Source organism: Anopheles arabiensis, chromosome 2, assembly GCF_016920715.1.
Source record: "Anopheles arabiensis isolate DONGOLA chromosome 2, AaraD3, whole genome shotgun sequence".
In the NCBI taxonomy this organism is placed as follows: domain Eukaryota; kingdom Metazoa; phylum Arthropoda; class Insecta; order Diptera; family Culicidae; genus Anopheles; species Anopheles arabiensis.
Genome location: NC_053517.1, coordinates 69,501,797 through 69,525,801, shown reverse-complemented (window position 1 = coordinate 69,525,801; position 24,005 = coordinate 69,501,797). Strand labels below are relative to the sequence as shown.

Below are 24,005 nucleotides of genomic sequence, written 5' to 3'. Positions count from 1 at the left end.
GGTTTTCTAAATTGACAGATCAAATGTCAATTCAGTACAATTTGCTTCAAGTTCGGTATGAATTGCATTTTGCTAACAAATTGAAACCGCTTAAAAGCCGGAAATATTAGAATTTCATGCACGAATCATATCAAAGAAATGATAAAGTGTATAAAAGTACTAAATTAAATAAAAAAACTCCGAATAATCAATAGTATTTTAGTCAAAAAACGTGAAATTCGACTTACGCGGATATTCGAGTTACGCGGATTCGTTGGGAACGCAGAAACTGCGTAACTCGGGAACAGACTGTACTTAAATTTGAGATCCAGCACGGCCATTCCCCCGAGGACACAAAAAAGATTCTACCAGCCGTCGCCAGATGCGCTCGAGAAAACAGAAATTAACACGTTCAGCCTGGCACTTATTTTCATTAACTTTCCGTTCCGCCGGCATCTAGAACGTAAGCAGTGGATTTTGATCCAAACATGCATGTAGAAAAAATATTTTTTTTCGCTATAATTTCAACTCTATTCTGTTGATCAATTCTGTGTGTGTGGGATGAGGTTTTTATCAATTGCAATAATTCTTAGGAAATCATAATTTTACCTGCACACTGCTGTTATTCATGCGATTAGAGTACAGTTGTTCGCAATGTTTTTTGTTTCCCTAGCAAAAGACCAATGGCAGGCCCCAGGACTTGTAAACGATCCATTCTCTTGGAGATTCCGGAGACTGATGCCGATTCGTAAACTACTGATTTCAATTCTAGAACTGACTCTGATTCTGAAGCCAATTCTGATTAGGATTCGGGAGCTGATTGCGAATTCCGTACCGATTCCGAATCCGGAGCCGATTGTGACTTTGGAATCGGCTCTAGAACCGGAATTGGAATAGAGTCGGCTTTCGAATAGCTCCGGAATTTGATTCCGAGCACGGAATCGGTACAGGTTAGTTCCGATTTCGAGCTCCCACCACTAGTTTGTTGACATTTATACGAATACCAGAAACCGGGCAAACGACAAATCAGCTGTTTGTCAGTGGATGAAACAAAATTTTATTTTTTGTTAAATCTTAAAAAAATGGCTTATTTTTTCAAGAAAAATTACACCAATATTTGTTTCAAAACTGCATTATTTGCATTTAGTAAAAAAAAAACCCTCCACATTCGTATCTGGCCGTTTCGATCGCCCGTGTGTATGTGTGTGTGTTGGGTGAAGGGGTAGGGGGGAGGGCTTGTTTGTTTACATTCGCTCGAGGTGTGTTTGTGTGCGATGCTTTCCGACAGGGCATGACGGGCATTGTTTGAGAACTGTCAAACGAAAATTTTCCGATCGCTCTATGCATAGCTGTGTGTGGAGGGGTGGTGATTTAAAAAACGATGATACACTTTACTAGTACACACCAGTGGCTGTGACCTGTGTGTACATTGTAATAGAACGTAATTACACTGCAAGCTCGCGATGGTTCGAATGTAATCTGCTCGGCGTACATTGTGTGAAAAATCCCGTGCGTGTGCTGGCTGGTGTGACCGAACGTGTGAACATTCTGCACCAATCCCTACTTCCCCCTTCGGATCGATCTCGGTTATCGATTATTTGCGACAAGGATACACACCAGGCTGATTTGTTTGCCCAATCACAGTACCTGCTCGCCGTTCGTATCCCCACCGACTATTGACTTGGAATTCATCGTCGTCATTGTGGTCGTGCTCGTTCAAGGATAAGTGGCACCGCACTGCCCATAATAAGAGAAGTTTGTCGAGCCGAGCCATGCCCAGCACGCTGCTATTCGCCAACAGCAATGAGGGCCGTGTCTATGCACTCTCCACTTCCGGATCGGCCTGGCGCGAGTTCCTCTACCTCGGGCTGGAGTTTAAGAAGATCTGCGTGGTGCCACACTTTATGTGGGCGATCGGGGGCGACCGGCAGGTGTACGTGCACGTGCACGGGCTAGACGTGCCGATACGGCTCAAGGAGGAAGCGTACGAGAACGAGCGCTGGCTGCCGATCGAAGGCTTCTCGAACCGCTTGCTGCCTACGGATCGGTACCATTTCTCCAACGCGGACGGTACCGTCGACCGAAACATCGACAAGGTGCGGCTACCCTCGATGGCGTGGCAGTGGGAGGGCGAGTGGCAGCTCGATCTGACCCTCGACGGGCAGCCGCTCGACCATGACGGGTGGACGTATGCGGTAGACTTTCCCGCCACCTACCATCCGCAGAAGAACTGGAAGTCGTGCGTCCGGCGCCGGAAGTGGGTACGCTTCCGGCGCTACTGTGCGCTAAACTCCTGGTGTGCCGTCGCCCCGCTGCACAAAGACCCGACGCAGGAACCGTTCATCGACGTTTCGATCGGCGGCGCGAATGTGCCCGGCGCATCGCCGGGACTGCTGCTGGTGTGGGCCGTAACGGCGCACGGCCGGGTGATGTTCCGGTCGGGCGTCAGTACCACCGCACCGGAAGGGTTGCGCTGGACGGCCGTTACCACACCGTCCGGGTGCGAGGTGTCCCAGATATCGGTCGGTGCCACCGGACTGGTCTGGGCCGTGCTGTACAACGGGCGAGCGATCGTGCGGGCCGGCATCACGCGGGACACACTGACCGGCAACAATTGGCTGGAGGTGAAACCGCCCGGGACCAATCTCAAGATCGCGCAGGTGGCCGTCGGCACCAACTCGGTGTGGTGCGTCACGAACGACAATCACGTGTGGTTCCGGCGCGGCGTACACGGGGAAGCGTCGGGCGTTAGCGAGGATGCCGCCATCGGGAGCGGGTGGGTGGAGATGGTTGGCAACATTTCGTACATCTCCGTGGCGGCCAACGATCAGGTGTTTGCCGTCGGGTCGGAAGATCGCGCCCTGTACTTCCGGTCCGGCGTGTCGGCCACCGATCCGACCGGCAAGAAGTGGCGCCTCATTCAGCTGCCGATGCAGCTCAGCCGTACGTCGAGTAATTTTTCCTTCTCCAGCCGGCAAAGTGGAAACAGCTCGCCTACTACGACGAAGCACCGCAGCTTGAACAGCCTGTACAAGGAGCGGCTGCAGCAGGAAGCAGGTAACGCGGGTGCCGCTGGCGGAGGAACGATGGCCGGCGGGGCGGGCATCGAGGAAACGTCCCGTTCGGCACCGACGGCAAACGTGAAGAACCGACCGGAACTGTGGCACAAACCGGAACTGTCGCCTGATGCGCTTGCGACCCAGCTGGAAGCGAAACAGCATCTACAGCAGCAGCAGCAGCAACAGCAGCACGTGGGAAGTCTGGTGGAGAGCAAGCTCGCCAAGAAGGTGTCGCTGGAGAGTGTGGCCGGCACGAGCGTCCCGGTGAGCAACGAGGTGTACGAGATTTCGGGCAAGCAGCTGAAAAACTCGCGCGCCTGGAGCCCGGTCCGGTCGGTTGGTTCGGTGGTCGGCACGGAGGCACACCCGGAGACGGACTCGAGCGTGTTCGAGGGCGAAACGTCCCGCGATTCGGGCGTGTTTGGCGAGTGTGAAGACCACGGCGGGTCTCAGAACTGGACCGACTGTGAGGTGCAGTGGGTGGGCTGCTCCGCCGGTGCCGTCACAGTCGATCCGGCCCTGCTGCCGAACTGGTTCAACGATAGCTACTCGCAGAACGCGTCGGAAGAGCTGAACCAATCCTGGCGGCTGCAGCTGCTGGACGATCTCAAGAAACGTCTGCCAGCGGGCGAGATGGAGAGCGGCGCCTTTGCACACTACGAAAAGGCGATTGAAATGAGCTCGTGGGTGAAATCGGGCGAAGCGCGCTGTGCCAAGTCGGGCCACCCGTTCGAGGACTGTCTGATCGAGCTGGAATGGGTGAACAATCAGGGTACCGGACCCGACTCGGGCACGCTGACCGTGCTCAACTCGGACGGCATTACGACCAAGATGCAGTTCTCGCTGTCCGAAATTACGTGCATCATGTGCTGCAGTGAGCCCGGTTCCCCCCGGCTGGCCATCCATGCTCCCCGGCTGCCACCGGGATCGTCGCCATTGAAGCTGCAGTTCAGCGGCGATACAGATTTGGAGGATTGGATCTCGCATCTCACCTCGGTCTGTTGCCAAATCAACGAGGTGCAGGGTCGACCGTCGGCCCGCTCGGTGTGGATAACGTCCGGGATGGGCGATGTGTTCGTGTTCGATCCGATTAATCTGGAGTCAGCGCAGTGGGAGGAGGCGGCCAAGAGCTATCGCCAACGAATCGATCTGACAGCAACCGAAACACCGTACCTAACAGCTCTTCATAATGGGTGAGACATGGCTCGGTCATCCTACGGATACTGAAGCGTTTGCTAATATTGTTGTTCGTTTTCCACAGGATGCTTATCGGTTCACGGCTGGAAATTTCGGGCTTCATATACGACGACGCCGACCAGGTGCGGTTCGATCTGCAGGGCCACCCGACCGTCCGGTTGCGCCATAAGCTGGAAACGCAGCGCAACATTCCGCTGCACATCAATCCAAGGTTTAACGAGAACCTGACCGTGTTTAACTCGATGGCCGCATCGGCGTGGAGTGAGGACGAAATACGCGACAAGCTGGTCACGTTCGCACCGGGGGCAGAATTCAAGCTGGAAATCTACAGCGATACGGACGGGTTCCGGGTGCAGGTGAATGGCAAAGAGCATCCCAAGTTTCACTACCGCAGCGGACTCGCACCGGACACCGTGTGCAGTCTGTACAGCAGCGGCCGGGTAAAGATACTGCAGATCGTGTACGACAGTCCGCGAATCATCATCCCGCTGCGTGATGTGTACTGGCGCCAGATCGGGGGCCACATGAAGCGGGTCGTTTCGAGCAAGGCCGGTGTCGTTTGGGGCATCGGGTACGACAACACGGCCTGGGTGTACTCGGGCGGATGGGGCGGCGCGTTCCTGAAGGGGCTGGAGACGAGCAGCCAGGGCATCAACGTAATGACGGACACGCAAAACTACTACATCTACGAGAACCAGCGCTGGAATCCGCTTTCCGGCTTCTCCTCCACCGGACTGCCGACCGACCGGCACATGTGGAGCGACGTGACAGGCAAGCACAAGCGCAGCAAAGAGCACGCCAAGCTGCTGTCGATGCACTGGCAGTGGATCAGCGATTGGATGGTAGACTTCCACAATCCGGGCGGGGTCGATCGCGACGGGTGGCAGTATGCGGTCGATTTCCCTGCTTCGTACCATGCGAAAAAGCAGTTCACGGACTACGTGCGACGACGCCGCTGGTACCGCAAGTGTCGGCTAACGACGAGCGGACCGTGGCAGGAGATCGGCAACACCAAGGTGGTGGACGTAGCGCTTCAGCCGGATAGCGATGATGCGGACTGCACCATCACGGTTTGGGCGATTGCGGCAAACGGAGATGTACTGTACCGTCGCGGTGTTTCCCAGTCTCAGCCAGCGGTAAGTGGCGTTTGTATTAGTGATGTGCTTATTGGAGCGCACTCACGTCTCCGATTTGAATCGGATTCCGACTCCGACAAAATGGAAACCACTAGTTCCGCCCGGAGTCGGAGTCGTTCGGAGTCGTTAGGAGTCCTCCGAATTCGCCTAGAGTCGTTTGGAATCGGAGGCGCCCGAAGTCGTCCGAAGTCGACCTGAATCAGAGTCATTCGAAGTCGTTCAGAGTAGTGATGGGAAAAATGAAGTTTTTGTCGGAATCGATTCCGACTAACTCCGCAGTTTTCTGGAACCGATTCCGGATAATAGGTCCGGAATCAGTTTTCAGAATCGATTCCGGAATCGGCTCCGGAATCGGAATTGACTCCGGAATTGGTTCCGTAATTGGCTCCAGAATTGATTCCGGAATTGGCTCCGGAATCGGAATCGGTTCCGGTATCGGAAGTGACTCTGGAATTGACTCCGTCGGAATCCGTTTACGGAATTGGCTCCGGAATCTGAATCGGTTCCGGAATCAAAATCGGCTCACGAATTGGAATTGGCTCCTAAATTAGAATCGGCTACCAAACGGAGTCAGTTTCGGCATCGCCTTAAAAATATGCATTTGGGTCCAATCACACTAAGTATTGATAACCGCAAAGGATCAAAATTTACAACTAAACGATCCATTCTCATGGATATTCCCGGACTGGTTTCACTTCTAAAACTTCTTTTTCCATTCAATAATTCACATTCCGGAGCTAATTCTAACTATGGAGTCATTTATGATTCCGTTATCGGGGCAAATTGCTATTCCTAGATCAATTCCGATTCCGGAGCCGATTCTGATCGCGGAATCGACTCCAGAGCCGACTTGGGAATCGGCTCCGGACTCAACTTAGGAATCGGCTCCGGAATTAATTCCGAACACGGAATCGGAATCGGGTAGGTCCGATTCCAAGATCCCACTAATAGACCTGAGTTGATCGGAGTCCACCGGAATCGGACTCGACTCGCGCGTGCACTTTATATACAGGCCTTTGTTTCGAAGGCCGACTCCGGCCTATTCCTGACGACTCCTACTCAAATCGATTCTGGACGACTCCGGACGACTCTGGACGACTCCGGGCGATTTCCGATGATTCTGAACGACTCCGGATTATCCTGGGCGAACTTATCTTCCGGAGTCGGTTACGAAATTATCGGAGTCAGATCGGAGTCAACTTCGGATTTTTTCCAACTTTATTTATCATTAATATTGATGTGTTTTATTGCAATCTCCCCTCACGGTGGCTGTTTCGATCCATTACTTTGCAGGGTACTGGCTGGGAACACGTTCCATGCGATCAACCCCTCACCAGTATTAGTATTTACGACAACAAAGTTTGGACGGTGGGCAAAAATGGCAGTGCATTCCTGCGATGCGGTATTACGGTGGACAATCCACTCGGCAGCAAGTGGCAGCTGATTGAACCACCGGGAGGCGTTAGTTTTAAGCAAATCTCGGCAGGAAAGTGTGGCATCTGGGCACTGGATACGGTTGGGCGGCTTTCGGTGCGGAAGGAAATTAACGGCACCTTTCCGGAGGGTAGCCATTGGCAGCTACTGCCCAACGTTCTGAACGATCCACCGCACTATGAAGGAAACAGTGGGTTTAAGAATGTTTCGGTTAGCGAGCACGTGTTTGCCGTCTCCCAATCTGGCTACGTATGCAAACGTAGCGGTATTACGCCCTTGAATCCAGCAGGCACTGGATGGATTCTCGGTATTCAGGTACGTAATTCAAGCGACGTACTACGGTTGAATCTTTTTAGTGTTTAATTGACTTTTTTCCCTCAATATTTTTAGGCAAACTGGAGTTCCGTTAATGTGACTGGGTTTTACGATTGAACGACGAGGTGATAAAAACAATCTACTTACTTTAAAGTGGTGTATTTAGCTTAAGGAACACGTTTAACAACAACGCTATAGCCCAAAAGACGCTATTGCTTTCAAAGACAAATCTACAAAAAAAAAATCTCACTGTACATGAATGTGTAATCGTATTTATTGACAAATCCTGCTTATAATTCCAGCAATAACGTCAAAGCTACTGTTGCTTCAAACCAAAATGAAGGATTTATTCCTGTTCAAAGCCATTAGAAGTTGCTTTACAAGCTATTTATACGCTGCAACCGCTGTGTGATGTTTTAGTGAAAAACAAAAATCAATGCGTTCCACCCCAATACATAGTTTTAGTTCAAAATTGACTGATAGGTTGAACGCGGAATTTTCAGTAAAATTGATTACAATAAACTTTTTGCTGTAACTGTAATGCTGTATTGTTTAATTCTTGTTTTCTTGAGCAAATAAGGATACTCATTATCTAAATGTATCCATACGAGTCCTGATTACTCAAGACGACTCACGATGACTCCGGTTGAGTCCAGATGAGTCTGAATGAGTCCGGGTGTTAATATAAAGTATAATTAAAATAACAAATTAATAGGACCTTTAAGTGTTTCGCCTAACTTTTCGAGTTCATCCGGAATCGTTCAGAGTTGTCTGGGCTCGTTTAAAATTACAGGATTCGACTTCTGTTTTAATTCATTGCCAGAGTCGGAGCGGATCCACGACTCCGTTCCGTATTTAACATCACTAAACCAGATGTTTGAAGGTTACACTATGGGCCTTAGACATGGCATGGCATATGAAGGGTTATCTGAACTAAATAGCATGTAAATAATTATTTTTTATTAACTAAAACCACTATGGTTTAGCAATTAAGGATCAAAATTATTTTAACTATCTACATGTTAAAACATTATATTTTTTTATGTTTCCGACTGTCAATCGCTTTGTACTGTGGAAGACTCAACTCCATGTTGCCTTCTGTCAAACTCTTCGAAGCGCATGTTTGTAGTCAAAATTTTGCTGTGAGTTTGCAAAGAAGTAAGTAGTCTTATCTTTATCAAATATTCTGGTGCAGAAAATAGCGAGCAATTGAAACACTTTCGATCAAAATTACAGCGTTACCCGAATAATGTCGTCCGAAAAACCTAACACTGCGCAGGATGCCGCCGACAGCAGCGATACGAAACCCGCCGCACCGAAGGTGGTGCTGACCGCCGACCAGCAGGCAATATTTAATCGCATTGCAAAGAACGAAAATAGCGAACTGCGCCTACTGCTGTCGCAGTACAAAGCCAGCGTCGATTTTGTGGACGAAAATGGCATGACACCGCTGCAGCACGCGGCGTACAAGGGCAACAAGGAGGCGGTGCAGCTGCTGCTGGACCAGGGCGCGGATGTGAACTCCAGCAAGCACGAGTACAACTACACAGCGCTGCACTTCGGTGCCCTGTCCGGGAGCGCTGAGGTGTGTCTGAAGCTGCTGCTGGCCGGTGCCGATGCGAAGGCAATTAATTCCGTCGGTCGCACCGCCGCCCAGATGGGTGCATTCGTGGCGAACCACGAGGCGGTCGGTACGATCAACAACTTCGTCCCGCTGAAGGACGTGGAGTGCTATACGGTTGCACGGGGCCAAAAGGAGGCGCTGCTGCCGGTGGTGCTGCTGGAGCCATTCCATAGCTTTATCATGCAGGTCAATATCCACCCGGTGCGGATACTGCTGAACCTGCAGCGGTACGGTCTGCTGGCCTCGGACATGAAGAATCTGCGAGCGGTGCTGGTGGAGATGATGGAGCGCGAGATGAAGCGGCGCGGTGAGGTGAACGAGGTGATGGCCTTCAAGTACCATTATCTCGGGTACGTGATGGGCGAGATTGTGAAGCACCGCGACTACGCCAACTCACGGCGCGATGCGCAACAGGAACAGAAGACCGATTTCGTCGAGCTGTTTGCCAAGCGGGTGCTGAAACCGAACAAGGACGGCACGCTGGAGTACGTGGAAGCGCTCGTGCGCGAGTGTGTGCGAGAGTTCCCGTTCCGTGACTGCACCATCTTCCGGCAGATGGTGACGCAGCTCGCCAGCAAGGAGAATCTCGCCCCGGCCCTCGACATTGTCCGTGCGGCCATCAATGGGCAGCGCGGCTTCCAGGACACGATCACGTACTGCAGCTCGTGCGGCGAGGAAAAGCCGGACAAAAAGTGCTCCAAGTGCAAGGAGGTGCAGTACTGCGACCGGGAGTGCCAGCGGTTACACTGGTTCACCCACAAGAAGGTATGCAGCCGACCGTCTGGAGCAGCCGGCGAGGCACCGAACGCGGCCGCCGCCAAGGACATCGATTCGACGGAGATTAGCGAGCAGCTGCAAAAGTTGGTCGCCGGTTGAATGGAGACGTTGATGGCGGAATGCGGCGATGGGGAGGACACTTGCAAAGAGCACTATTTTATGTATGTCCCAGTGTACTGTATGTGTGTGTGTGTGTAATGGCAGACGAAGACGAAGGTTAGGCAATATTGTACCGTAAGTGAGAAGAAGCTACAGTGTGTCTCGCACTTTTCGCATTTGGTCTGTGTCAGTAATGTGTAATAAGCTAAAGCTGATATGGAATAAAGAAATCAATTCCATCAAACAAACTTGTTGCACTGCTATTTGGTAAGTTTTAATTGGTTTTCTTTTTATTGATTATTTTCCCGGCCCTACATTGACGTTAATTTGTACCAGGGGCGAACGTCTTTCCTTGTCCTCGATATCCTTTACATCATCTTGTTTTACAACTTTATCATCGCTCTTAGCTTTATCCTTAATATTTGGTTTCCGGTGTTGATCGTTGTTGAGGCTTTCGGGTGTTTTTGGCTTCAATTCTTTGCTCTCGGACTCCTTCACTTCGTCCAATTCATTCTTTTTTCCTTCCTTTTCTACGTTGCTTGATGGAGCATCCTTCGGGGGTATATTCGACTCTTGCCGTTCTTCATCCTCGGCCAGTTCTGTCTTGTTGCTTCCAGCAGGACCTTGCTTTTCCTCCATATTACCCGATTCATGATGCGCATCTGGTTGAGCTTTCTCTTCTAAAGCCTCCTCCTGCTTCTCATGCTGATCTTCCAATCCGGGATGTTTAAGCGGTTGTATGTGCAGGAACCTTTCGTACAGCTGGATTAAATAGTCGTCAGAAAATCGGTTTGCTCCGATGGAAAGTTCCTTCAGCGGGGCAATTTCTTCAATTGGATGGTCAGCTTTCTTCTCAGTGACTTCATAGGGTTTGGCAAAAACAGATGAAGCAAGGGCAACAATAAGGAGGATGGTAACTTTTGCCATATTTCTGTACCGTTGACTGTTTGAAAGCGTGAGCACGAGTACGATTTAACTGATATCGACTTCAAAGATTGTGGGTCCTTTTATACAAGTTTGATGTTGTTTAAATCGCAAACAAGCATGAATATCAGCGATCAAATAATGCTTCTTACAACTGCTTGAACTCAATTCAGGTGGAACTGGTGATGACAAATAAATTATTCGATGAAGAGTGTAGTTTTATCTCACGTTTCTAGCTCGCTCGTACTTGAATGAATGTTGTTTTACAATGAGTCTTGTTTTGAAATTGAACTCTTGTTTGTCTTGGTCGCGTGTACTGCCACACAATCGATTTTTTTGTTACATTTGCGTATCAGTTTAGAATGATTGAACGATTTAATTTGACAATTTTAACAAGGAGGGTGTAGTCTTTCCTTGTTTCGTGTTTTATTGTGCCTTTAAAATAAATTTTGCTACTTCGATTGATTGAGTTGGTCCCTTGGTACATTTGTCAAGTCATTCGAAATAATAACATTTTGGTCACGGGTTCGAATCTCCCGGGGACCGATCCCTTATGGAGGCTTATAACTTTTATATGCGTAATCGAATTACGATGCAATGTTCTGTTGAAAATTAAATTAGTTTCTATCTATTTCTATCTATATGTTTCTCTATATCTGCCCTTAAACTGTATAACTCCTAATTGTTCTTATGTTATAACTTTTAAAACTTGACAGGATTTAAAAACAACAATATGTAAAAAAATTTATTTCAGTACTCAACAAAACAATTCGAAGTAACGTGGCTCTTAATGTTATTATATTGTATATTTTTATTAAAAATTCAGATTTTTTAGAATTTTAGAAAATGCTTTATCTTTTTAATATAATTAAGAAAAATCTGAAATTTATGTAAGACGTGTAATATTTTGTTCGAAATAATCATTAAAATAATGATAAATAATCATTGTGATGTGAAAATTGTGTGAAGTACTGAAAAAAAGTAAAACTATATTTAAGGCATATTTTTTTTAATATTTTAGCTATAACATAAAAACGATTAGGAATTGTACGATTTATGCACCTGAACTTAATCGACCGGATGGGTCCACCGGAACATAATGGTTCGGAGCCTTCCAAAAACGACCCAGAGTCCCCACTAAACCTAATAATCTCGTATGAACCAATCGGACTCATGTCCACCTACCGAACTTATATGAATCTATTGAACTCGTTGGAGCCACGGGTCGGACTCGGCTATACTTTGCTGAACCTACCGAACTCCCGTGGGACAGCGGGTCGCTCCGTTAGTGTGCCGAAGAATGCAAAAAAAAGAATAACGTAATTTTACCCAGTTATATATTGTTAATGTTCAGGATACTTTGTCTTCATTTACTAGTGTAAAGCATTAAATTAAGTTTATATAATAAGCAAAGGTGTTGTTTATTCGATCATCTTTCTAGAATGATAATAATAAATAATAAATTGAATTTGCAGTTTAAATGTATCATTGTTTATTTTTTTATTTAAATTCACATTATTTCGGCTTCGGTCGTATTTTCAACACATTAAGTATCGACCGATTTTACTCTCAGGACATTTGCTCCCTGTATTTTTAGCCTTATACCGGGCATACTCGGTTGAACGTATTTAGAATAGGTTAAGGTTTGGTGTCCGGTTCTATGGATGTTTGGTGCGTGGTTTGAAAACTATCATTGTTCTTCTTTTTCCTATTCTACTACTACTACTACTACTACTACTACTACTACCAATATTTTCTTTTTCTTCTTTTTTCTTCTTATTCTTCTTCTTCTTCTTGGCAGAACATCATACTATTAAATAAAGCTAATTTTATGCAACGCAATCGAAATGTCCGACCTTGATACGAGAGAACCGTTCAGTTGGGATAAAACCCCCTTCGTCCTTTATAGGAACCGGCGTTTCTAGTAGAGTTGTGCCTTAAGAACCAGAACTGTACGATTCATTCAATTCATCATAAAGAACGAACGACCTACGTTTATCTTATCATCGTTCGTTGATGCTTTATAAATCATAATGTACTGAGTTGGTAATCAAAATAACGTCCTACCCGCCGAAATAAAGAACGTCTTAGTAGGCTAGGTCGTTCATTTCCCCCATACAAATATGAACGTGAACCATATGACCAGGATTTTCACAAACAGAACGACCTATCCGTCGAAATAAAGAACGTCCTGCAAAGCCAGGTCGTTCATTTCCTCCCATACAAATATGAAAGTGAACCATAACACTAGGACGTTTATTAAAAGAACGTCGAACCCGTCGAAATGAAGAACGTCCTAATGAGCCAGGTCGTTCATTTTCCCCACACAAATATGAACTAGAACCGTATGATCAGGACATTCACGAAAAGAAAGACCTATTCGACGAAATAAAAATTGTCCTGGTCTGCCAAATAATTTTCAAGATGTAATAAAGTAATTCTTCTTACGAAATGACATCATTTACCATATTTTCAAAAACTGAAATGAACGAATGAATCGCGATTCACGTTCAGTTCATCTAAATGAAAGAAATAGTACGTTCACGTTCATGGAAATGAAACGAATTATCAAGCCTAGTGCCTACCGTTTCATCACGCGGCTATTACTAACATATACCACTTGTAAGTTGTAATATAATTGACACATATAAGAAAAAAAATCTTTCTGTCACAATTAAGCGTTTAAAAATAGTTCACAAGTTCTACATACTATTGAAGGACAAGCTGTCTACTAAATTTTAACGGTCCGTCGGCACGTGAAACGAGATATTTGCAAATCTGCCTTGAAACCAAGCATTGGGCAACACGTGACCGTACATACGTGCCCATGGGGAAAGTTCAATTACGCATCCATCTCAAGTGTTGATAAATAAATTTTCAAACACTCACCAGAACTCCTTCGTCCGGGAAAGTACGCAGCATGATAGGGGACACACAAATAATTATCTCGACGATGATTCGAGATTTTATATCGCCAATATTATTTACATACCCCTCTAGAGCAGCTGGGTATATAATGGCTGCATTCCGAACAAATCACCATCAGTACCATTTTCGCCAAGCATCCGTTTTGTAAAGTTGTGAATAATGGGAACAGCAATTTTGATTGTACTACTTGGGCTCGTTGCCATCGGATCGGCCAAGCCGTACGAGCCGTATCGCAAACCATCCTCACCCAATCAATATCCGCTCTACCCGTACAATTTCAATCTGCTGTACCCGGAATCAGGCCGTGTTTCGGATGAGTTCTTAAACCGTCTCTTTGCCGAACTTCCCAAAGATTCGGCAGGAAATGTGCCGTTTGTACGCCTTGACGATAAATCATCGAACGATCAGTATCAGGAAGATGGACCAATATCCCAGTCGCTCGATCCTCGACCGGAACAAACGATCGATAGTGAACTATCTAACCAAGGACCGGTCGGTAAGAACGAAGCTGACAACGAGCAACCACTAAGCAATCCCGATGCACAGAAGGAAGCCGCTGTTGAAAAGCCGGTTGGAAATAATCCATCCAAAGATAGCGAAGGGCAGCGTGAAAAGCAGGAAATCCCCGACAAACAAGCGAAAGAGAATGAACGTGAGGTTGAAAAAGCTCACAAAGGCGACGGAAAAACAGCACACGAAAGTGATAAAACCAAAGAAGCACCAGAAAAGCATCACAACCGTCCTCAAGCTGAGCAGTCTAATTCCAAACCTCGGTACAGCAACGATCCCAAAGAGGGTCCTTCGCGTCGTGAACGTCCTCCATTCCGTGCGGACAAAACTTATCCACGCGGTCCGGGACCAGCTCCACAGCCAGGCGCTGGTGGATCTCGCCAACCGGCACCACCGCTAGTTCAAATCAACGTTAATGTCGCTTCACCAGTTGCTTAATTCGCTGTACTAAAGTGTGTGTAATTTAAACGAAAATAACGAGAATGGCACAACAAAATAAAAATGTGTAAACACAATTGCAAAGTCCAGTTTTTAGTGTTTTTAACGTAACTGTAATTTTTATTATTACCAACTTCCAACTTCCAGCGCAGGTCTCACTAGCGTTGCGTTATGTACAATTCTCCCTTGAAACACGCACACACGTGCCATTTTTGACAGGAAAGCAATGCTCGTCTTCCAGCCATATCCACGCTCTACTAGGCTACATTAAGTTTCAGTACACCCGGTCTCTTAACACACAGCTTACTTAGTATTACTTTATCCCGGCCGAGTCGGTCATATCAGCGTTTGCCCAGAACAACAAAAAACTACTTAACTACTCTACCATCTTTTAGAAACGCGGGATCGTTCTCTCCCGCTTGGTATCGTTGCGCCTCTGCACGAAACAGTGTATGCCGGGCTAGCATGCCACAAAAAAGATCTTCCAAGATCGTCGAATTAAGATCGCTCATGAGCACACTTCATTCCTTTTCCCGTAAGTGCATTGCTACGGATTGGTAACGATAACGAACAATGATGTTGCGTGAACGCAGTAACACATGCGACAGGTTTAAAGGTTCACAAGTTGCAGCTTTTATTTTAAACACCTTCCTTTTGAAAGACGCGCCATGCAAACCTGACCCAAACACTCACATTAGAATGAGTTTTTTTTTTGCTTTTGCTATTCGAATAAATAATATAAACCGATGAACCGGACACCGGTTAAGTCCTGCGTTCTCCCAAAACCCTACCCTCTTCGAATGAACAAACATAAACACACACACGTCCCCATGAAATCAGTCCTTTGCCACCGGCCAAACCAGTTCGGAACACAAATACACACCACGGTCGGGTGTGTAATCGTAGTGGCAAAGTGTTTTTTTTTTCTATGTCCCTCCCATACCCTTGTCTTAGCACTCGTGTCTAACAGTATGTACAAAACTGCAACGTTGCAAACGCATGCAAACAGAAAGATACGGAACGAAAACGAAAAGTGTAACAATATTCTATTAACAGGCGCCATCCTCCCATGCTTACAGCTCCGTCGAGTATTCCTCCGAGTTGATGGAAAACTTTCGCCAGCAGATGTGATCGCCGCCAGCCGCACCGCCGCTGGTCGGCGCATGCCCATTGCTGATGAAGATGTCCCGATTGTAGCCACCCTGCTGCAGCCGGTCGCCATCGTTCGCCGGCCCACCGACGGCGGTTCTCGGCCCGTCCTGATGGTACGAGACGGCATTCTGTTTGGCACCGTGCACTGGCACCATGCCACCGTGCGGATGGTAGTGCCGGCCATGGACCTGCTGGTGGTTTTGGTTGCCCTTGGCGAGTGGATTGCGCACAATGGCCGTTCTCCGAGCGAACCCGGTCGCTTCCTCATCCCGCGGCATGATGTCGATGCGGGAGGAAAAGCTGTTGTCGGACGTTTTGCGCGAGTTGGGCAGCAAATCGGCTCCGCTGCGTTCGCTGGGCGTCCGCTTGGTGTGATCCGTCGCGCGGGAAGACTTCCGCGAGCTGGCCGATATGCGGGGCGAACTGTCGTCCGTCGTTTCGGTCAGGGGAAGCGGTGGAAGCGGCGGTGGCGTATCCAGCCCGTAACCTCCGTGCCCACCCAAGGTCGTGGTGTGATGCTGCTGCTGCTGCTGCTGCGTGCTGGAGTGCTTGTTGTAGTGTGGGTACTTTTCCACACTCATGTCCTCTTCGATGGCCGAATCACCAAACACCGATCCGCTGTAGTTGGGCGAGTTGCTGCCCGTCGTCGAAAGGTTCCGGTTGGACGAGGCACCGTACTTGTGCGAGTGCGTGTACTGGCCTTTCTTGATGGAGTTGGTGTAGTCCTTGGTGCCGCGCCGGCGCAACGTAAAGTCCCGCTCGCCCGTATCCTCGCAGACCGATTTCCACTGCTTCCAGGCGTGCCGGACGAGCGGATCGGCCGGGCCCCAGTCCTTCGAAGGTTTGGTCGCGCCGTGTATCATGCTGAAGATGTTGTAGTCCACCTGCTTGCTGATCTCGACGCAGGCCAGTAGCACGATCACCGACAGGCTGAACACGACCGGCAGCCACTTGGGGAAGTAATCGATCAGCAGATCGTTGTCGTAGTAGGTGATCGACCACCAGCACAGCAGCGCCATCAGCAGCACCGGTATGAAGCCCCAGATGAACAGCCACGCCTTCAGCACGGGCCGGCCGAGCGAAAACTCCAGATCGGTGTAGAGATTTTTCGACCCGTACACCCAGATGATGAGGATGATCTCGAAGATCATGGCGCACACGGCCAGCGCACCGACGATGCGCGTGTCCAGGATGCGCGGGAAGATGTAGTTGGGACAGAGCAGCCCGGCAATGGCGACCACCAGCCCGGCGAGGCACACCGTGTAGTTCGGGTGCTTCCGGATGATCCGGGTCGAGGTGTAGATGTAGATGACGATCGAAATGAGCGACGAAATGAAGATCACCGTGTACGATAGAGCGGGAATGAGCCGCTGCAGGGTCGGGTCCGACTCCTGCACGGAGATGGCCCGATCGTATATGACGGTGAGGGCGCTCAGCTCCGGATAGAAGGGATGTGCCTCGGTGAAGCTGTTGTTGTACTGGAACACGTAGAACACTACCGCGATCGCTGTGATGAGTATGTTGAAGAAGATGTACACAAACGAGGTCCTGATGTGGGAGGAAAGCGTGCAAAAAGGAACATGTTTAGTGGTTTGCAGTGAACAACAAGGACATAATGTGTGTCCATTCACTCTCAGCCCAACGAGATAACTTACTTGATCGCATCCCCCTTGTAGAGGAACTTGCCCGTCAGTACTGGCACTGCGCCAAAACCAATGTTCAGCGAGTAGATCACCTGCACGAGCGCATTGAACCAGACCGTACTGTCCGCGAACGACTCCGGATGGAAGGGCCACAGATCGGGGAAGTACTGCTCGTTGATCGATTTCGTAACTTCCCACCCGGTTTCGAAGATCAGCAGTACCAGCGCCACAAAGCCGAACAGGTAAATCGATCTGCGATTAATTTTCCCGCTGTGTGTACTGTGGAAAGGAGTGACGCAAGAAGGAGGCATTTTCAGTGAACATGACATTTTGGAGCGTTCGAACAGTCTGTGACACCTACCAAACCATCGAAATGACCCACAGCAGTATGAGACTCAACGCCAGCAAGCCAAAGTACAGCGAGCTTCTCCACACTGGACGGAGAAATGTTAATCTGTTGAGGGAGAAAGTGAGAAAAATAAGTGTAAGTAAAGGGGTAAGAATTTACGCATGAGTCAAACAGCTGGACGAAACTGTGTCAGCCAATCGCTGAATGCAAAGTACGTGCGTGCAGGGTTATAGAAGGGAGAAACGCTTACTTCAAACATTCCTGTCCACTGCTTTGCTGTACGTCGTAGCCATTCTGCAAAGGAGAAGAGAGAAACCCAGCGGACAATGCATGTTAAACAAAATGAACAAATTGGTCAGGTTGACGGATTTCGGTGTTTTGGAATAGACCGAACGGGCATGACTCACATAAATGGCTTGCGGGTTGATCGTAACCGATTTGGAGCACTCCCGCAATGGCACAGATTTGAATGCTAGCATTCCGATGTAGAGCAGTGCAATCACGGATTGCATCGATGTCCATATCGCCGCCAGCCACGAAGCAATACGTCCCACCAGACTGGCACCTGTTGACGGTGAAACGAAATATTAACGTTTGGTTTGGCTTGCTCGGTATAACAATAGTTACGTAAATCGGTAATCGATTAAGATACAAACTAAATGCTTCACTGACTACATTTTCAGTGTTGGGATGTTGAAAAAAGAGCTGTTTAACGCAAAATTTAAAAAAAATATCGATAGCAAAATAAAAAAAAACACAACTTTTAGCAAAACTGTCTAGTAATTCATATAAAGAAAAAGTCTATTTTTTGTTATTGAATTATTACAGGTATTCCCCAATGTAAGCTATTAATGCGGATCGGAGGAAATAGCGTGTCTCGAATATTATAGTAAGTCGAATTTCGAGGTTTTCAGTCAAATTATAGCTAATTTTCGTATAATTTAGCTGTATGTGATAGGATTAAGCCACTAAATGAGTTAAATGATCTGATTTTAACTGAACATTATAATTTTGTACTTTTTAAATTGGTTTTTAAAACTCGATCCAAAGAGAATTTACAGTCGTTGCCTCTAAATTTTGGCTTTCATCCGCTTATTTTTGTCTCTAAGGCACCAATTTTTGACACGATTGACACGATTTTTGCCTCTAAGGCATTAATTTTTGATAGTGTGCATAATTTTCTGTCTTTAAAGCGTTAGAGCCCCGGGGAAATTGAATGTGAAATTTTGAGTTATTCTGCTATATTTCTTTTTATTATCAGAATTTTACTTACTGTACACCAACAGAGAGGATATTCAATTTCTCAACTATCTAGATTATAAAAAAATAATTAATAAATTAAATGCATTTCCTTGTGATTCTACGCTTTTTTACGGTGTAAAAACAATGATCAGCGGGGAATCACAAGAAAATGTATTTAATTAAATATTTCAATATGTTTCACATACTAAATTGTTGGAGAATTGAATATCCTTTTTTATGTACGGTAAGCCATTATGTGATAAATATTCAATGAAATATAGCAAAAAAAAAAAGAAAATTACACGTTTACTTTCAGGCAAACTACCTTAAGGCATCAATGTTAGACTGTGAGTAAATCGCTTTATTTACAAAATTTAATGTAATGTCAGAAATTGTTTGTTCCAAAATGATTTAATTTAAGTTAAGTACTTAATAATTGAATTGATAGAATTTGAAATATTACAATTGATATACTAGTTTTCAATGTTAAAGGATTGAAAAAAGTTGGCATGTGTTTTTGGTGTAAACAATGGCTTTATTTTATATTGAATTTTATTATTTTTTCTCACATTTTTTTGTAGTTTTAAATAATAGTCATACATCTGCTCAAATACCTTGTAAATTTGTCCACTGGATTCCATCAAGAGACGAAAATATTTTGTATTTAACAAATGATGTATCAAATCAGTACAATTTGCTCACATTATTGTCAAATTAATAAAATCGTTTGTCGAGTATGAAATATATAGGGGAATACCTGTATACTATTAATAACTAGGTCAATTTTCAGTCGTTTAAACATAAGTAGGAATGATCATTTAGAGTGCAAAGAGCTAAAAGATACATTGTAAGAAAACCGGCTAAATATTAAAGTGAAAAGGTAATTATTTGAAAATGTAATAATTATTTGAGTTGTTTGTCTATTAAATGATCTACTTTTTCTAAGATTTTTATTAAACCAAGATTCTAATAAACAAATCTATTCAAATAATCCACTCGTCTTTGGTAATACAATGCTTCTAAATCCAACTTACCCTTCAGGAAGGGAGCTGCGCGCCACATGTGCGCCGAACCTTGGCCAAGAAACTGGCCGAGCGATATTTCGAGCAGTACCACCGGAAGGCCGACTAGAAGGAGCAGTATAACATAAGGTACTAGGAAGGCGGATCCATGCAGCTGCAGTTCCCGCGGGAACCGGACCACGTTGGCGAAGGTAAGGTTCAAGCACAGACATAGTATCACACCGCGAAATATTGATGATCTTGACTGTGGAAGAGAACGAGAGAACGAAAGATTTCAATGCCACTGCTGCAGACGACAAACTCTTCTCGTATATGTGGTTGGTTGAAAATAATTGTATAAAAATTGGAGCTAAAGCTTCTTCGTCTGCTCGAATGCAATAAATTTACGATGTGTAATGCATGAACTGTAACTACCGAATGAGCTTATAAATAATTTAATTTAACTACACAGAGAAGAAGAAAAAAAAGTTGCTCTTGACACAGTTCAACGAGCGACACACAGTGTGCGAAGATAGAAAGAATGCATTTAGAAGGGAGTATTGCATTTGTAATTAAAACAAACGATTCTACACACACATGCATTGAGCAATTGTTTTGGTCTGCATTTGCTTCCAATCTTTTTTCCTCTCCATCCTAGAGAAAACGCGAATGGCGAAACAAGTTTCCCGAACCAAGTCCGATCTCAGACGAGCGTCGGCACAGAACGAACTGCTCGAATGCGTACTACATCAAGCGTAACAGCTCTACTACAGCAGACAATGCAAATGCAACGCTAAGGAGACAACGATTGTCTTTCAATTAACCTCCGCTGCATGGAAAGCTGCGTTTTGTGTGTGTGTTTTTTTTGCTTACTTAAATAATCCGCACTTTTTTGTGTTTCATTTTCTTCGTTTCAACGTTGACACCATATCGAATGTACGGTGTATGTGTGTGTGTGTGGTTCTGCTGCTTACCTTCTTGTAGAAACGAAACTGTTCATCATCTCTCGTGTAGTAGAGGTAATCGAGCAAATATTTAGCATTGTTGACATCCATTTTCCTCATTTTGAATGGACGGTCGCGTTAAGTACGCCTTTTTTATGTGAGCGTGAAACTGTGCGTTTACCACCACTTGGCCACTTACTTACTAACTTACTTACTAAATACTCCCCTCAGCGAGAGCTTTTCAAACGCAACGCTTGGCAATGTGCGCCACGTGGTTGTTAAAATTTGTTAAAACTTTTACTAGCATTGGCACATGAAAGATTTACAAAACCTGGCTGTGTTCGCTTCCGCGCTAATCGTTTCTGTTTTCGTTTATGTTTGTTGTTGTTTTTTTGGCTTCTCTTAGTACACGTTTTACGCGTCCGCCCCACACCGGTTCCGGTTTGTGGGTTATTGCATTACGTATGCGACAGTTTGTTGACACTCCATTTGTTTGCGGAATAAATATAGAGGAGCAAGGGGGTTTTCCTCTTAGTTTTTGACTGTTTAACGTTCCCCGGCACTTCATTCACCTTTATTGTGTTTAATTGTTTGCGCCAAACGGGAGGGCGGCTCTACCAACCGGCACGGGTCGTGGTGATTGTTTTTCGTTTATTGACTCCACTGATCGCTGTGCTTTCGCAGCCGAGGTTTTTTTTTATTATTTGCTTTTGTGTTTGTGGGGATCAATGGAGGGAAGCCAGGCTCCAAGCTTAAGCGTACACACCGTACACATGTATCAACCGCTTTTCTTCCACACTTTCGCTCTCGCGCTTAACTATCATGGCATGGCGTCGTCATAATTTCATAGCCACTCACACACAAACATACGAACACAGTAACACTTAGAAGAGGACGAATGGGAAAAGGGGGAAAAAAGGAAGACCACCCGAGCTTCTCAGGTCCCCTCTTCTAGCCCGCGCCGTAAATTGCTTCACGGCCGCTGGTCACAGGGCCACGGTGATTAGCATTCCCGGTGATCTCGACGATCGGTGGAGATTTGCGCTTAAGCCGTTTGTCACACTTGCTTCGTTCTGCTCAGCCGCCGGTCGCAAAGCGCCTGCGGATGCACCAATGTCCACGGCCCACCGATAGGGCGACAGCATTTCACCCGAATGCAGTACGATGCGGTCTTCCGCCGTCTTCTGTGTATTGCCATCGACTGGTGCGGCGGCGGGTGTCCGATGACAAAGCGACATAATTAACAATTTCGAACCATAACGAGGACGCGTCGCCGTTTTTTTCTCGCCACCGTGCCACCGCAGGATGACACTAATCACATTTTCACACACCGTTCAATAATAACGGGCACAGCGGCGAGGTAGTGCTAAACAGCAGGAAACGAACACTCACTACGAACGTTACAAACTATGGAACAAAAACGTAAGAAGGCACGAAAAAGACATAAGAAAAAGGTACTCTTCAAGGTAGCGCCGTTCCCGTGACGATTATGGTAACCCTTCGAGCCATCAACCAATCACCCCGGTTAGCTGCTGCATCTCCCAAGCGATGCATCCCACCCCGGCCACGAGCATCACGGGCGTGAGGTTCACCTTAGCACGATATCGACTCGAGCAGAAAGTCGAATCCTAGCGGCAAAAACCATCCACACCCGATTGGTTCCGATAAGAAGCGGGTCTAAGCCCCATTTCCTTCAGGGCAGCAGCAAAGCAAATTGGCGAATGAAAGTTGAACAAAAACACGCTGCTGCTGCAAGCGGCTTATCGATCACGTACCAATATCTGCAACGTGGGGCCTCTTCCCCCGGATGTGATGCACTCATGCACATGGTACAGAGCAGGGCGGTGAAAATGGAAACATAATAAAAGCAAAACTATTTTAAATCACGCTATTCACGGCACACGAAAACCTTCGCGTGGGTTCCAGGGGAGTTATGCGAGATTGGAAGATATTTTCGTTAGATCATTATCTCAGGTCGCGAAATTGTTCGACGCTTTTCGTGCAGCGTTGCTAGCTCGACCGTCATTGTCAGCTGGTGGTTATCAAACGTTGGCTTCACTTTTGGACGGAAAAAAAGGAAAATTGAAATGGTAATTTCGTTTTCGTCAGTTATCTTCAGGATGTACAGTTATTATCTTTTCGTATTGTTGCATTATTGTGGTCGTTTAATCATCTAATTAATGACTTTAAATTACAGGGATCAATATTTGGATTTTGTAAAAGTTTCAAAGCTATTGGCCTGACGCGACTTTGATAATGGAGTAGTGTGAGTAAGTCTATTAAACAATCCGGCAAGCAACTTCAATTATTAGAATTTAGATCCCATATGTCAAAAAGAAACATCTAAAATTCAATCCTGAAACATAAATTGATCCTTACTTATATTATTAAACATTACCTATTTCAATTTCCAAATTTTACTCTGATCCAACATTTCAATCGTTGCATATTCCCGCTTCTTGGTTTTTGGTTCGGATTAAATTGTCTTTGAATCAATTACCAAAAAATGTTCAACATAATATTATCAAATAGGCTATTAAACCAAATTAAATCTAAAAGTAGACCACAATAAATCTTAGAATAAATCTTAGACTACCACAAAGTACGCACTAATAATATTTCACGAGCTCGGTTAAAAATAGTGCCGAAATCAATCAGCTTTAGCCCACTACACTGATATCTCAATACAAATTTCACGATTACCGACAATGAACTTTACGAATAACCGAAATTACAGTTGACAATATTGTTGAACTCGATCTCGGAAAATTGAATTGCCAAGCTCGTACTTTAACAATGCTGTTACCGTTCTAAATTGTCAAAATGACCAAGATATCAGTTTAATTATTGTGTTTACAGAAATTCGGTAATCGATTTGTCACCCGTCCTGTTCTTAATACTGTGCAAGGGAAACACAGTTTGGTCGAATGATTGTATTCATGCAGCAAATATTCTACATTCAGGAGCAAGAATATGTAAGATAATACGATGTTTTAAGAAAAAAATTGTAGTTTTCCATTACTGCTTGTGACGAATTTGTGATGTTTGCAAAAAAAAAACAACTTGAACTAAGAGCTGCAGTGGTGAAAGCGTCTTATATGCTGTAGTTACAAATACATGTTTCTATCCAGAATAAATCATAATTCTCAGACGAAGTTTGTTATCGTAACAAGGTATAAAACGAATCAACTGTTTTATGCTACAAAAAAACCACTAGCAATATCCCCAAATCTTCCAGTTTATTGATATCTCAG

General features: G+C 45.9%; 4 protein-coding genes across 6 annotated transcripts in view; 2 read left to right on the top strand and 2 right to left on the bottom strand.

Moving 5' to 3' along the window:
- Positions 1-1,298: 1,298 nt before the first annotated feature.
- LOC120894805 (tectonin beta-propeller repeat-containing protein) lies at positions 1,299-7,661 on the top strand. Its single transcript, XM_040297627.1, has 4 exons — positions 1,299-4,231; positions 4,300-5,371; positions 6,665-7,120; positions 7,196-7,661. Exons 1-4 carry the CDS (start codon positions 1,752-1,754, stop codon positions 7,235-7,237), a joined length of 4,050 nt encoding a protein of 1,349 aa, XP_040153561.1. The 5' UTR covers positions 1,299-1,751; the 3' UTR covers positions 7,238-7,661.
- Positions 7,662-8,198: 537 nt separating this feature from the next.
- On the top strand, positions 8,199-9,868 carry LOC120894704 (ankyrin repeat and MYND domain-containing protein 2). The gene is made up of 2 exons (XM_040297465.1): positions 8,199-8,278; positions 8,357-9,868. The coding sequence occupies exon 2, from the start codon at positions 8,370-8,372 to the stop codon at positions 9,618-9,620; it is 1,251 nt and encodes a 416-aa protein (XP_040153399.1). The 5' UTR covers positions 8,199-8,278; positions 8,357-8,369; the 3' UTR covers positions 9,621-9,868.
- A 49-nt stretch (positions 9,869-9,917) lies between these two features.
- On the bottom strand, positions 9,918-10,547 carry LOC120893890. The gene has a single exon (XM_040296079.1). It carries the CDS (start codon positions 10,545-10,547, stop codon positions 9,918-9,920), a length of 630 nt encoding a protein of 209 aa, XP_040152013.1.
- Positions 10,548-15,024: 4,477 nt separating this feature from the next.
- LOC120894686 (sodium- and chloride-dependent neutral and basic amino acid transporter B(0+)) overlaps positions 15,025-24,005 on the bottom strand; it is a 53,448-nt gene continuing 44,467 nt past the window's right edge. For 2 of the 3 annotated variants that reach the window (XM_040297437.1, XM_040297445.1), the window contains exons 4-9: positions 19,841-20,072; positions 17,972-18,129; positions 17,815-17,858; positions 17,577-17,669; positions 17,228-17,494; positions 15,025-17,120 (exon numbers count right to left, since the gene is read on the bottom strand). In XM_040297437.1, coding sequence (XP_040153371.1) covers positions 15,494-17,120; positions 17,228-17,494; positions 17,577-17,669; positions 17,815-17,858; positions 17,972-18,129; positions 19,841-20,072 — 2,421 coding nt within the window. In that variant the 3' untranslated portion in view covers positions 15,025-15,493. Of the gene's footprint in view, positions 17,121-17,227; positions 17,495-17,576; positions 17,670-17,814; positions 17,859-17,971; positions 18,130-19,840; positions 20,073-20,781; positions 22,159-24,005 lie in introns of all 3 variants that reach the window. The other variant, XM_040297452.1, reaches the window with a different exon arrangement.